Source organism: Coregonus lavaretus (genome assembly GCF_964263955.1).
Source record: "Coregonus lavaretus genome assembly, contig: HAP1_SCAFFOLD_3167, whole genome shotgun sequence".
Lineage (NCBI taxonomy): Eukaryota > Metazoa > Chordata > Actinopteri > Salmoniformes > Salmonidae > Coregonus > Coregonus lavaretus.
In genome coordinates, this window is record NW_028167166.1 from 48419 (window position 1) to 62945 (window position 14527).

A 14527-nucleotide genomic window follows, 5' to 3' on the forward strand; every position below is an offset into this window, starting at 1 on the left:
AGAGAAACACGAACAGAGAGAAGAGACGCGCTTTCCTTGATCTGTGTTCACTAGAGTTTTAGAGCTACTTCCACTCTCTGTGAGTTGAGATAGCAATGCTACACACCACGGGATAAAGTAACCTAGTTGATATTACATCCATGGCTTGATCGTTAAGAAAGCGTCGCTCTGGTCGCTTGCATACCACCCGAGCGCTTGTCCTCCTGAGTTGTTCTAGGCTTCATATATAAAGCCCTTCGCTGATTGGTTGACAGCCTGCCACCTCAGATCGTACCTACGTTACTGTATTTAGAGCTCAGTGTAGCCGCAGCGGCTCTCAGGTATAATGTTACCTCACAGGGAAGAGGGATAGGAGGGGATTTGCCCCCCTATTGACATCAGTGCATTTACAGGTACGTGAGAGCGAAAGTTAAGACTCCTTCCTACGGTTAATTGATTATTGTGTTCATATAGCGCCACCTAATGGATAAGATAATGATTTTCATCTAGAAGAGAAATATGGTGGGTGAGTGACAGCGTGAACAAACAGGTGGCAGAAAGATAATTCATTAGTTGTCATTTGAGAAAGGGCAGATTTGACTTTATTTGCATAGTAGTGAATAGTAGTTGAAAAAAAAAAACATACCGCTTTCCATTGCGCCCAGACCACGCTCCCTAGACAGCCCAGCTTCAGCAGGAAGAGGACGGAGATGACAGCGGTGAGCGACGGGAGGTCATCGAGTTCCGTGAATCCGATGACCAGACTCAGGGTGATGGCACCAACCAGACCGCAGACTGCCACCCGGTACTCCCACTTCCCCAGATGCAGGTAGAGGATGGGTTGGGTTGCAGCAGGGTAGCGCTCCACACACATGCAGGCCAGGAGGGTGGGGCAGCCCACCAGGTTGAGGAGGGTAATGGCCTCGCCTGCAGAAAAAGAGGGGCCCTGGGCTACTGATGAAGTTGGTGTAAACGGGTATGGGCTTCACGAGAAGGTAGAGCAGGTCCAGAAGAGTCAGGTTCAGACCCAGAATTTGAGACAGTTACAGGTGTTAGTCAACAAGCACCACACAATCACAGTACACAGGTTAGTCATTGAGAACCTGAGAGTCACAGTACACAATTTAGTAATCTATAACCTACTACAGAGCCATATACGACAAGCGTATCAATCTGGGAACGGTAAATCCATATAAATATAATATATTTAGAATCTATTTCTATGGGTAAAACAACCACGTAGCATGATCATCACAAGTAAAACCTTCAAAACCTTCAAAAGAAGTTAGTACAAAACTAAGTGTCAGGTGACGCAGAGAGACTGGGACGGTAGACAGACATACCTTAGATGCAGACGGAGCCTTCCCTCCCTTTAGCTGCAGCCACAGCAGAGCAGCGTCGGCTAGAAGACCAGTCAACATGATGACGATCTCAACCGCCATCCATATGTTCTCTGAGGTCCATAAATGTCATTCCTATCGGATCCTATCTAGTCCATGTTGACGTTCCTCTTCGGTTGTAGTTGAGATAGTTGGAGTAGTAGAACAGTTGAGGCTAGTTTGCCAGGACCAGAACATGACTGTAGCTTCAAGCATCATTGTGCCAATCCTCCTACTCTCAGTGGCTGAACACCTCTCAGTAGCTTAGAGTCTCTCTCTCTCTCTCTCTCTCTCCTCTCTCAATTCAATTCAATTCAATTCAATGTAAGGGCTTTATTGGCATGGGAAACGTATGTTAACATTGCCAAAGCAAGTGAAGTAGATAGTAAACAAAAGTGAAATAAACAATAGATATTAACAGTAAACATTACATTCATAAGTTCCAAAAGAATAAAGACATTTCAAATGTCATATTATGTATATATACAGTGTTGTATCACTGTGCAAATAGTTAAAGTACAAATGGGAAAATAAATAAACATAAAAATGGGTTGTATTTACAATGGTGTTTGTTCTTCACTGGTTGCCCTTTTCTTGTGGCAACAGGTCACAAATCTTGCTGCTGTGATGGCACACTGTGGTTTTTCACCCAGTAGATAAGGGAGTTTATCGAAAATGGGTTTGTTTTCTAATTCTTTGTGGATCTCTGTAATCTGAGGGAAATACGTGTCTCTAATATGGTCATACATTTGGCAGGAGGTTAGGAAGTGCAACTCAGTTTCCACCTCATTTTGTGGGCAGTGTGCACATAGCCTGTCTTCTCTTGAGAGCCAGGTCTGCCTACGGCGGCCTTTCTCAATAGCAAGGCTATGCTCACTGAGTCTGTACATAGTCAAAGCTTTCCTTAAGTTTGGGTCAGTCACAGTGGTCAGGTATTCTACTACTGTGAACTCTCTGTTTAGAGCCAAATAGCATTCTAGTTTGCTCTGTTTTTTTGTTAATTCTTTCCAATGTGTCAAGTAATTCTCTTTTTGTTTTCTCATGATTTGGTTGGGTCTAATTGTGTTGTTGTTGTTGTTCTGGGGCTCTGTGGGGTCTGTTTGTGTTTGTGAACAGAGCCCCAGGACCAGCTTACTTAGGGGACTCTTCTCCAAGTTCATCGCTCTGTAGGTGATGGCTTTGTTATGGAAAGTTTGGGAATCGCTTCCTTTTAAGTGGTTATAGAATTTAACAGCTCTTTTCTGGATTTTGATAATTAGCGGGTATCGGCCTAATTCTGCTCTTTATTTGGTGTTTTTCGTTGTACACAGAGGATATTTTTGCAGAATTCTGCATGCAGAGTCTCAATTTGGTGTTTATCCCATTTTGTGAATTCTTGGTTGGTGAGCGGACCCCAGACCTCACAACCATAAGGGCAATGGGTTCTATAACTGATTCAAGTATTTTTTGCCAGATCCTAATTGGTATGTCAAATGTTATGTTCCTTTTGATGGCATAGAAGGCCCTTCTTGCCTTGTCTCTCAGATTGTTCACAGCTTTGTGGAAGTTACCTGTGGCGCTGATGTTTAGGCCGAGGTATGTATAGTTTTTTGTGTGCTCTAGGGCAACAGTGTCTAGATGGAATTTGTATTTGTGGTCCTGGAAACTGGACTTTTTTTGAAACACCATTATTTTTGTCTTACTGAGATTTACTGTCAGGGCCCAGGTCTGACAGAATCTGTGCAGAATATCTAAGTGCTGCTGTAGGACCTCCTTGGTTGGTGACAGAAGCACCAGATCATCAGCAAACAGTAGACATTTGACTTCATATTCTAGTAGGATGAGGCTGGGTGCTGCAGACTGTTCTAGTGCCCTCGCCAATTCGTTGATATATATATGTTGAAGAGGGTGGGGCTTAAACTGCATCCTTGTCTCACCCCACGGCCCTGTGGAAAGAAATGTGTGTGTTTTTTGCCAATTTTAACCGCACACTTGTTGTTTGTGTACATGGATTTTATAAGGTCATATGTTTTTCCCCCAACCCCTTTCCATCAATTTGTATAGCAGACCCTCATGCCAAATTGAGTCAAAAGCTTTTTTGAAATCAACAAAGCATGAGAAGACTTTGCCTTTGTTTTGGTTTCTTTGTTTGTCAATTAGGGTGTGCAGGGTGAATACATGGTCTGTCGTACGGTAATTTGGTAAAAAGCCAATTTGACATTTGCTCAGTACATTGTTTTCACTGAGGAAATGGAACTAGTCTGCTGTTAATGATAATGCAGAGGATTTTCCGAAGGTTGCTGTTGACGCATATCCCACGGTAGTTATTGGGGTCAAATTTGTCTCCACTGTGGATTGGGGTGATCAGTCCTTGGTTCCAAATATTGGGGAAGATGCCACAGCTAAGGATGATGCTAAAGAGTTTAAGTATAGCCAATTGGAATTTGTGGTCTGTATATTTTATCATTTCATTGAGGATACCATCAACACCACAGGCCTTTTTGGGTTGGAGGGTTTGTATTTTGTCCTGTAGTTCATTCAATGTAATTGGAGAATCCAGTGGGTTCTGGTAGTCTTTAATAGTTGATTCTAAGATTTGCATTTGATCAAGTATATTTTTTTGCTGTTTGTTCTTTGTTATAGGGCCAAAAAGATTGGAGAAGAGGTTTACCCATACATCTCCATTTTGGATAGATAGCGCTTCGTGTTGTTGTTTGTTTAGTGTTTTACAATTTTCTCAGAAGTGGTTAGGGTCTATGGATTCTTCAATTACATTGAGCTGATTTCTGACATGCTGTTCCTTCTTTTTCCGTAGTGTATTTCTGTATTGTTTTAGTGATCTCTCTCTCTCTCTCTCTCTCTCTCTCTCTCTCTCTCTCTCTCTCTCTCTCTCTCTCTCTCTCTCTCTCTCTCTCTCTCTCTCTCTCTCTCTCTCTCTCTCTCGCCTTCCTCTATCAAGCCTCCTTTCTTCTCTATCAGGTGGGTGCTGCTACACATCGGTAGTGGGGGAGTTCTACCCATGGAGTCTTCAGAGACTACTACTGAGATGGCAAGGGCCAGGGTGCCCTGATAAACAGCTCTGGACCAGTCTGAAACCCCCTGGATGTGACCCCCCTCCATTTCATCTCCAAACTGCCTCTACTCTAGCTCTCCTCCTGGCGCTGACTGCTCAATCCATGAATTAACTACCCTGCCTGCCATAATCGTCCATGAACTATTTGTTTTTCATAACTGCATCAGCAGATCTTATTTTGCTGTTGCTTAAAGCGCTTTGAGATTGTAATGAAAAGCGCTATAAAAGTTTAATAAATGATTACTATTTTCTCACTTCTATCTCTTCATCTCCTGCAGAGGCTTCACAGGTCTATCACTCCTCTTTACCACTGGCCAGAATTCTAAGGTGTGTATAGCCTAATTGTCAAGATCGTTACTGGATGAAGCGGACCAAGGCGCAGCGTGATAATGTACATTTTATTTAATGAACTGAACACACGACAAAAACAACAAACGATACGTGAAGTCCTAGGTTAACACCAAAACAAACCTTACGGAACAAGATCCCACAATAACTGGTGCAAAACAGGCTGCCTAAGTATGGTCCCCAATCAGAGACAACGAGCTACAGCTGCCTCTGATTGGGAACCACCCTGGCCAACATAGATCTAAACGATCTAGAACAAAAACATAGAAAACTAAACAATGAAAATCCACACCCTGGCTCAACATTTAAGAGTCCCCAGAGCCAGGGCGTGACACTAATGTACAGTACCAGTCAAATGTTTGGACACACCTACTCATTCAAGGGGTTTTCTTTATTTTTACTATGTTCTACATTGTAGAATAATCATGTAGTAACCAAACAAGTGCTGAACAAATCAAAATATATTTTATATTTGAGATTCTTCAAAAAGCCACCCTTTGCCTTGATGACAGCTTTGCACACTCTTAGCATTCTCTCAACCAGCTTCATGAGGTAGTCAACTGGAATGCATTTCAATTAACAGTTGTGCCTTGTTAAAAGTTAATTTGAGGAATTTCTTTCCTTCTTAATGCGTTTGAGCCAATCAGTTGTGTTGTGACAAGGTAGGGGGGTACACAGAAGATAGCCCTACTTGGTAAAAGACCAAGTCCATAATATGGCAAGAACAGCTCAAATAAGCAAAGAGAAACGACAGTCCATCATTACTTTAAGACATGAAGGTCAGACAATACGGGACATTTCAAGAACTTTGAAAGTTTTTTCAAGTGCAGTCGCAAAAACCATCAAGCGCTATGATGAAACTGGCTCTCATGAGGACCGCCACAGGAAAGGAAGACCCAGAGTTCATTAGAGTTAACTGCACATCAGATTGCAGCCCAAATAAATGCTTCACAGAGTTCAAGTAACAGACACATCTCAACATCAACTGTTCATAGGAGACAGTATGAATCAGGCCTTCATAGTCGAATTGCTGCAAAGAAACCACTACTAAAGGACACCAATAAGAAGAAGAGATTTGCTTGGGCCAAGAAACACGAGCAATGGAAATTAGACCGGTGGAAATCTGTTCTTTGGTCTGATGAGTCCAAATTTGAGATTTTTGGTTCCAATCGCCGTGTCTTTGTGAGACGTAGAGTAGGTGAATGGATGATCCCCGCATGTGTGGTTCCCACCATGAAGCATGGAGGAGGAGGTGTGATGGTGTGGGGGTGCTTTGCTGGTGACACTGTCTGTGATTTATTTAGAATTCAAGGCACACTTAACCAGCATGGCTACCACAGCATTCTGCAGCGATATGCCATCCCATCTGGTTTGCGCTTAGTGGGCCTATGATTTGTTTTTCTACAGGACAATGGCCCAAAACACACCTCCAGGCTGTGTAAGGGCTATTTGACCAAGAAGGAGAGTGATGGAGTGCTGCATCAGATGACCTGGCCTCCACAATCACCCGACCTCAACCCAATTGAGATGGTTTGGGATGAGTTGGACCGCAGAGTGAAGGAAAAGCAGCCAACAAGTGCTCAGCATATGTGGGAACTCCTTCAAGACTGTTGGAAAAGCATTCTTCATGAAGCTGGTTGAGAGAATGCCAAGAGTGTGCAAAGCTGTCATCAAGGCAAAGGGTGGCTACTTTGAAGACTCTAGAATATAAAACATATTTTGATTTGTTTAACACTTTTTTGGTTACTACATGATTCCATATGTGTTATTTCATAGTTTTGATGTCTTCACTATTATTCTACAATGTAGAAAATTGTAAAAATAAAGAAAAACCCTTGAATGAGTAGGTGTGTCAAACTTTTGACTGGTACTGTATCTCCTGAGCGACACACACATACACACACACACACAAACATACCCACACACACGCACACATACACATACACAGAACATTAGTGTTGATTAACAGAAACCAAATGAGCAGGTTTGTGATTTTTCCATGCTTCAATGCAAATAGTAAACCAAACTTTGTCCTGTCTGTCATGTTTCATAGGTAGATTGAGATATAGCATTTGCCTGTTGGAGACATATTAAAGTAAACTCTACCTGTCGTTAAGGCTACCATCTACGTGTGCATTCTAAATCAGCTACCTTAGCCAGACAGAGATGTTTGAGTGTGAGGTTCAAACTACATACTGTAGCTTAAATCCAACATTGTTTTTTTGATAGTTGCAATATCTATGTTTATAATCTCCCTTTGTCTTTATTGACCTATTAATGGATATAGCTACTGTTCACATTTCACCCATCATTATACAGAATATTGTTCAGAACATCGTTCCTCAAACTATGTCCTGGGGACCCCAAGTGGTGCACATTTTGTTTTTTGGCCTAGCACTACACAGCTGATTCATACAATCAATTCATCATCAAGCTTTGATTATTTGAATCAGCTGTGTGTTGTGCTAGGGCAAAAACCAAAACATGCACACTTTGGGGTCCCCAGGACAGAGTGAAATGCTGGTTCAGAGCATGTCAGCGTTTGCTATGGGAGTGATCTGCTGTGAAAGGTCTCCCCCTGCTGGAGAGTGCAGAGATGACAGTTGATGGCTACGGCACATTGCTACAGAAATAGGGGTCATGTGGAGACAAAAATACTCTCAGAACATTACATTCAACTAAACAAAAATCTCTTTAATCCGTTTTCAGGTAGAAACCATTTTTCATACAAACATATTGCGGGAATAATCAGTACAGGGTTCTTACAATTGCTATTGCCAGCCTGTCAGTAAAATCCATAAAGTGAGGTTAGTTGGTGTGACTGTTCCAAGTCTCCTACCACTGTAGAAAAACCCACGACAAAGACTTAAACCACAGGAAAGGAGCTCTACAAAGTTTTAGTCCAAGCCTTAGAACAAATGGGGGAAAATAATGGATGAACTTTGCTGAAATGCCTTCTGACATCATTAAAGGTCCTGAACAGTCATTCTGATTCCCATGTAATAATAGCCTTTGGAGTGACAAAAATATCACCCACTATATTATTTTGGGATAGAAATGCTAACATTTTTGGAAAATTATACTTTTTACCAGGAAGTTTGAAAAGACAGGCTGAGTGGGCAGGGAGCTTATATTAATGAGATCGCCTTGACTGAGAGCTCTTTGAAATGCCTATGTCAAGAAACTTGGATGCAATGAGCAGTATTGCAGTAAAATCACCTCAAGCAAATTTGGTGATACACAAAGCAACTCAACCAACATTAAAATTGCATCAATGATATATATATTTTTGATATATATATATACATATATATATATATATATATATATATATATACAGTGGGGAAAAAAAGTATTTAGTCAGCCACCAATTGTGCAAGTTCTCCCACTTAAAAAGATGAGAGAGGCCTGTCATTTTCATCATAGATACACGTCAACTATGACAGACAAATTGAGATTTTTTTTCTCCAGAAAATCACATTGTAGGATTTTTAATGAATTTATTTGCAAATTATGGTGGAAAATAAGTATTTGGTCACCTACAAACAAGCAAGAGATCTGGCTCTCACAGACCTGTAACTTCTTCTTTAAGAGGCTCCTCTGTCCTCCACTCGTTACCTGTATTAATGGCACCTGTTTGAACTTGTTATAAGTATAAAAGACACCTGTCCACAACCTCAAACAGTCACACTCCAAACCCCACTATGGCCAAGACCAAAGAGCTGTCAAAGGACACCAGAAACAAAATTGTAGACCTGCACCAGGCTGGGAAGACTGAATCTGCAATAGGTAAGCAGCTTGGTTTGAAGAAATCAACTGTGGGAGCAATTATTAGGAAATGGAAGACATACAAGACCACTTATAATCTCCCTCGATTTGGGGCTCCACGCAAGATCTCACCCCGTGGGGTCAAAATGATCACAAGAACGGTGAGCAAAAATCCCAGAATCACACGGGGGGACCTAGTGAATGACCTGCAGAGAGCTGGGACCAAAGTAACAAAGCCTACCATCAGTAACACACTACGCCGCCAGGGACTCAAATCCTGCAGTGCAAGACGTGTCCCCCTGCTTAAGCCAGTACATGTCCAGGCCCGTCTGAAGTTTGGTAGAGTGCATTTGGATGATCCAGAAGAGGATTGGGAGAATGTCATATGGTCAGATGAAACCAAAATATAACTTTTTGGTAAAAACTCAACTCGTCGTGTTTGGAGGACAAAGAATGCTGAGTTGCATCCAAAGAACACCATACCTACTGTGAAGCATGGGGGTGGAAACAACATGCTTTGGGGCTGTTTTTCTGCAAAGGGACCAGGATGACTGATCCGTGTAAAGGAAAGAATGAATGGGGCCATGTATCGTGAGATTTTGAGTGAAAACCTCCTTCCATCAGCAAGGGCATTGAAGATGAAACGTGGCTGGGTCTTTCAGCATGACAATGATCCCAAACACACCGCCCGGGCAACGAAGGAGTGGCTTCGTAAGAAGCATTTCAAGGTCCTGGAGTGGCCTAGCCAGTCTCCAGATCTCAACCCCATAGAAAATCTTTGGAGGGAGTTGAAAGTCCGTGTTGCCCAGCGACAGCCCCAAAACATCACTGCTCTAGAGGAGATCTGCATGGAGGAATGGGCCAAAATACCAGCAACAGTGTGTGAAAACCTTGTGAAGACTTACAGAAAACGTTTGACCTGTGTCATTGCCAACAAAGGGTATATAACAAAGTATTGAGAAACTTTTGTTATTGACCAAATACTTATTTTCCACCATAATTTGCAAATAAATTCATTAAAAATCCTACAATGTGATTTTCTGGAAAAAAAATCTAATTTTGTCTGTCATAGTTGACGTGTACCTATGATGAAAATTACAGGCCCCTCTCATCTTTTTAAGTGGGAGAACTTGCAAAATTGGTGGCTGACTAAATACTTTTTTCCCCCACTGTACATCTCCTGTTTGAAATGTCTCTGGTGCTGTGGTTCACAGCAGCACTGACTGATGTGTTGACGTCAAAGTTTTGAACGACCCTTCCTCCCCTTTAGTTCCACACTTGCTGAAGACCTAGCTAGCCAGTGACTAGCTAACACCAGTAGAGTAGCTATCTAGCTATATAAACCACACCCCTCTGCAAACACGCCTTCTCCGATGTTGGTTACAAGATGGTACTTATTTAAATTAGGTAAAAGAATATCATGTTACCATTGGTGTATTAAAATGAGAGCGTTAGGGTGTCAACCTATCCCCTTCATAATCCCGCCTCCCAATTCCAATTGTTTGATACGGGGGAGGGGACCAGTAACTTTATGATCAAACTTAATCAATGTAGAAGAAACAGTAATTTTTCATACTTTGGTCATCATACCTTGATCTGGTTTCATCCAAATAACATCACATTTCATGAAAAACATGGTTTTGACTGTTCATGACCTTTAAGAATAATATATTATACACCCATACATGGTATTGGGGATGATTTCTGTATCCACTTTCCTTAGCTAAGTCCATTCTCTTGTTTGGTCGGTGGCGACTTTGGCGACCACCGCCAAACAACATCTCAAAGTCTTCAGTCAGTGACATCAACAAGTGGACTTCAACTAAATGTGTCCTGATAGGCCCGGTCTGAGGGTGACTTTGACTAATAGGAAGTAAGCTCTTGTGAAAATGGAGGACACCACAAAATGACCAAATGTCTTGACAGGAGACACAGAGAGAATGGTAGAGATACAAAAACCTCCTCTGGAGTGTAGAGATACACTAGAAACAGTAGAAAGGTGAGGAGTCAGAAAGTGCTGGAAAAGACCCTCTGGTCTGTCTGTCTGTCCGTATAATACAGTATGTACAGTAACACGTGTCCCATCTATCCATCCTTGCAGTAGTAGAAGCATCTCGCTCACAGGGGTCTGAGGGATGGTCTCAAATCACAAGTCACACTTTATTCCCTATGTAGTGCACTACTTTTGACCAAAGCTTGTATAAGGTTAGCTGCATAGGGCTCTGCTCAAAAGTAGTGCACTTATTAGGGAAGAATGTGTTATTTGATCTTTCCTCCTTGACCTCCAGAGAGGGAGAGAGAGAGGGGAGAGTAACAGTTCAATGGGGCTGCATTTGCCATGGAACTCGCTGAGGGGTGGAGTTGTGGATAGGATACTGCGGGGTAGGGTATGGGGGCATATGGTGTGGCTGGGAGGGAGCACCTCCAGCGCTGCAGGTAGAGTTGGAGGGCATGTTGTGGAGGTAGACAGGGGCTGTAGGGGCCGTAGGGGCGGTGGGGGTGGGGACTCTCTGGAGCACCACGTGGGGGTAGATCATCTGACTCTCCGCCCGGAACAGACCAGGGAGAGGGGCCTTCGGTAGGCTCTCCTGACTCCTAGAGCGAGAGAGAGAGAGAGACCTTAGAATCAGTGGAAACAACATTTCTCTAGAAACCAATATATTAGATGTCTATAAAAGGTGCATATAGTAGCAGGATTCTATTGATATTTACAACACGTTTAGGTTCATACAGTAGATCTCAGGTTCTCACCTCTGGTATCCACGGTTGTCGAAGCCAGCCATGCCCCCCAGGTAAACAGGGCTCTCTGCAGCCAGCCGGAGGTCCGGCTGCTGGGACAGGTGGAAGATCTTAGGAGGGGGGAACGTGTCACAGTCCCCCTCCTCTCTCTCCAGCCAGCACTCACTATGCCGAGAAGGCCGCGTGTCTCTACGCCTGGAGAGAGGTGGTTATTATCATCTCCATCAATATCACCTCTGTCTCCTCTTTCCGGTATAGTTTCGAAATGTGTGTGTGTGTGTGTGTGTGTGTGTGTGTGTGTGTGAGACGTTGATGTGTTTTCTTATATACCAAATATGCCAGATATTGTTGTTGTGGGGGGAGGCCAGAGGGAGGTGCTCATTTTGGAAGTGGGTTGCTCTTTTGACTCCTACATCGAGCAGGCCTTTGTTGACAAGTTGCTGGAATACCAGCCCTTCATGTCATCCCTGAACAGCCTTGCTTATCAGTGCAAACTTGTAGTGCTGATATTTGAGAGTCTCGGCCAGGCTGACAGTACGTGCCTTCAGAATGCAGGCCTGCATCGCATAAAGGCAAAGCATCTAGCGAGGTACTGCTCTGTGTCAGCGGTCATGGGCAGCCTTGCTGTATGGATAAGAAGGTGCTTTCTGTACCCATAAGTGTCCATTAATTATATCCATGACCTACAGTGAGGGAAAAAAGTATTTGATCCCCTGCTGATTTTGTACGTTTGCCCAGTGACAAAGACATGATCAGTCTATAATTTTAATGGTAGGTTTATTTGAACAGTGAGAGACAGAATAACAACAAAAAAATCCAGAAAAACGCATGTCAAAAATGTTATAAATTGATTTGCATTTTAATGAGGGAAATAACTATTTGACCCCTCTGCAAAACATGACTTAGTACTTGGTGGCAAAACCCTTGTTGGCAATCACAGAGGTCAGACGTTTCTTGTAGTTGGCCACCAGGTTTGCACACATCTCAGGAGGGATTTTGTCCCACTCCTCTTTGCAGATCTTCTCCAAGTAATTAAGGTTTCGAGGCTGACGTTTGGCAACTCGAACCTTCAGCTCCCTCCACAGATTTTCTATGGGATTAAGGTCTGGAGACTGGCTCGGCCACTCCAGGACCTTAATGTGCTTCTTCTTGAGCCACTCCTTTGTTGCCTTGGCCGTGTGTTTTGGGTCATTGTCATGCTGGAATACCCATCCACGACCCATTTTCAATGCCCTGGCTGAGGGAAGGAGGTTCTCACCCAAGATTTGACGGTACATGGCCCCGTCCATCGTCCCTTTGATGCGGTGAAGTTGTCCTGTCCCCTTAGCAGAAAAACACCCCCAAAGCATAATGTTTCCACCTCCATGTTTGACGGTGGGGATGGTGTTCTTGGGGTCATAGGCAGCATTCCTCCTTCCTCCAAACATGGCGAGTTGAGTTGATGCCAAAGAGCTCGATTTTGGTCTCATCTGACCACAACACTTTCACCCAGTTCTCCTCTGAATCATTCAGATGTTCATTGGCAAACTTCAGACGGGCCTGTATATGTGCTTTCTTGAGCAGGGGGACCTTGCGGGCGCTGCAGGATTTCAGTCCTTCACGGCGTAATGTGTTACCAATTGTTTTCTTGGTGACTAGGGTCCCAGCTGCCTTGAGATCATTGACAAGATCCTCCCGTGTAGTTCTGGGCTGATTCCTCACCATTTACATGATCATTGCAACTCCACGAGGTGAGATCTTGCATGGAGCCCCAGGCCGAGGGAGATTGACAGTTCTTTTGTGTTTCTTCCATTTGCGAATAATCACACCAACTGTTGTCACCTTCTCACCAAGCTGCTTGGCGATGGTCTTGTAGCCCATTCCAGCCTTGTGTAGGTCTACAATCTTGTCCCTGACATTCTTGGAGAGCTCTTTGGTCTTGGCCATGGTGGAGAGTTTGGAGTCTGATTGATTGATTGCTTCTGTGGACAGGTGTCTTTTATACAGGTAACAAACTGAGATTGGGAGCACTCCCTTTAAGAGTGTGTTCCTAATCTCAGCTCATTACCTGTATAAAAGACACCTGGGAGCCAGAAATCTTTCTGATTGAGAGGGGGTCAAATACTTATTTCCCTCATTAAAATGCAAATCAATTTATAACATTTTTGACATGCGTTTTTCTGGATTTTTTGTTGTTATTCTGTCTCTCACTGTTCAAATAAACCTACCATTAAAATTATAGACTGATCATTTCTTTGTCAGTGGGCAAACGTACAAAATCAGCAGGGGATCAAATACTTTTTTCCCTCACTGTATGAAATGTTTGAATCCTTCTCGACTGTAATGTGATATGTGATTTGTGTTTGTGTGTGTGTGTGTGTGTGCTTGCTTGTGTCTGTGAATGTGTGTGGGTGTGTGTTTGTGTGTACCTGCTCCTGACATCCCTCCTGGTGCCCCTGTCCTTCCCAGTGCGTTCCTGCAGGCAGCAGATGATGAAGGAGAGAGACATGGCCAGGATGACGATGCCACTGACCACAGAGGCCAACACGGCCACACGCAGACCCCGGTCCTCTGGCCTAGGGATGGCTGAGGGGAGGACAGATCAAGGGCAAGTCAATTCAGTTCAGTACTGAGTCTGTGCCAAATTACTTTCACCTATCATGTCGCTTCAGATATACTTTTTACGATCTGTGATCACTGCAGGGGTGGGAGCTAGGAATAGGGAGCTAGGAAAGGAGGGTAGGAGAAATGTGTAACAGATAGGAGAAGGGAGCTAGGGAAGGAGGGTAGGAGCTAGGAGAAATGGGCACAAAATAGGAGAAGAGGCTGGGAGCTAAAGGGCTAGCTAGGGATTGGACCAGCTGTGTTGTCTCACCCTCACAGACTGGCAGGAAGTTGCTCCACTGGGGTTTGCCTGCCCGGACGCTGCAGGAGATCTTATCACTGCCCACCAGCTGGTAGCCCTCCCTGCACCAGAAGGCCAGCACTGTACCCACCGACACCCCCGTCCCATGCTCCACATAGAACGACCCGCGCCTCGGGGGCAGCACGGACACACACACCAGACCTGGGGAGAGAGGGAGATAGAGAGTGAATATGAGAATTACAAAAGCAGAACAAGGGAAAGTGTTTATAATATTTGGATTCTAATTTATTACTGATTCATATCTAGCATAAGGTGTAAACTCTCAAGAGGTGTTAAATATAATGCTTAATCTAAATTTAACACAGTTTAATTAGCTGTTTATAGAAAGAGGGCAGAGAGAGAAAGAGATTGAGGAAA

General features: G+C 43.5%; 1 protein-coding gene across 1 annotated transcript; it reads right to left on the reverse strand.

Moving 5' to 3' along the window:
• Positions 1-428: 428 nt before the first annotated feature.
• On the reverse strand, positions 429-14311 carry LOC311113810 (uncharacterized protein; the record flags this gene model as incomplete). The annotated part of the gene is made up of 6 exons (XM_084189110.1): positions 429-485; positions 626-906; positions 10949-11121; positions 11278-11460; positions 13674-13830; positions 14120-14311. Coding segments are annotated over 6 exons (1043 nt in total), but the record flags the coding sequence as incomplete, so codon positions are not given.
• Between the last annotated feature and the right edge of the window lie 216 nt (positions 14312-14527).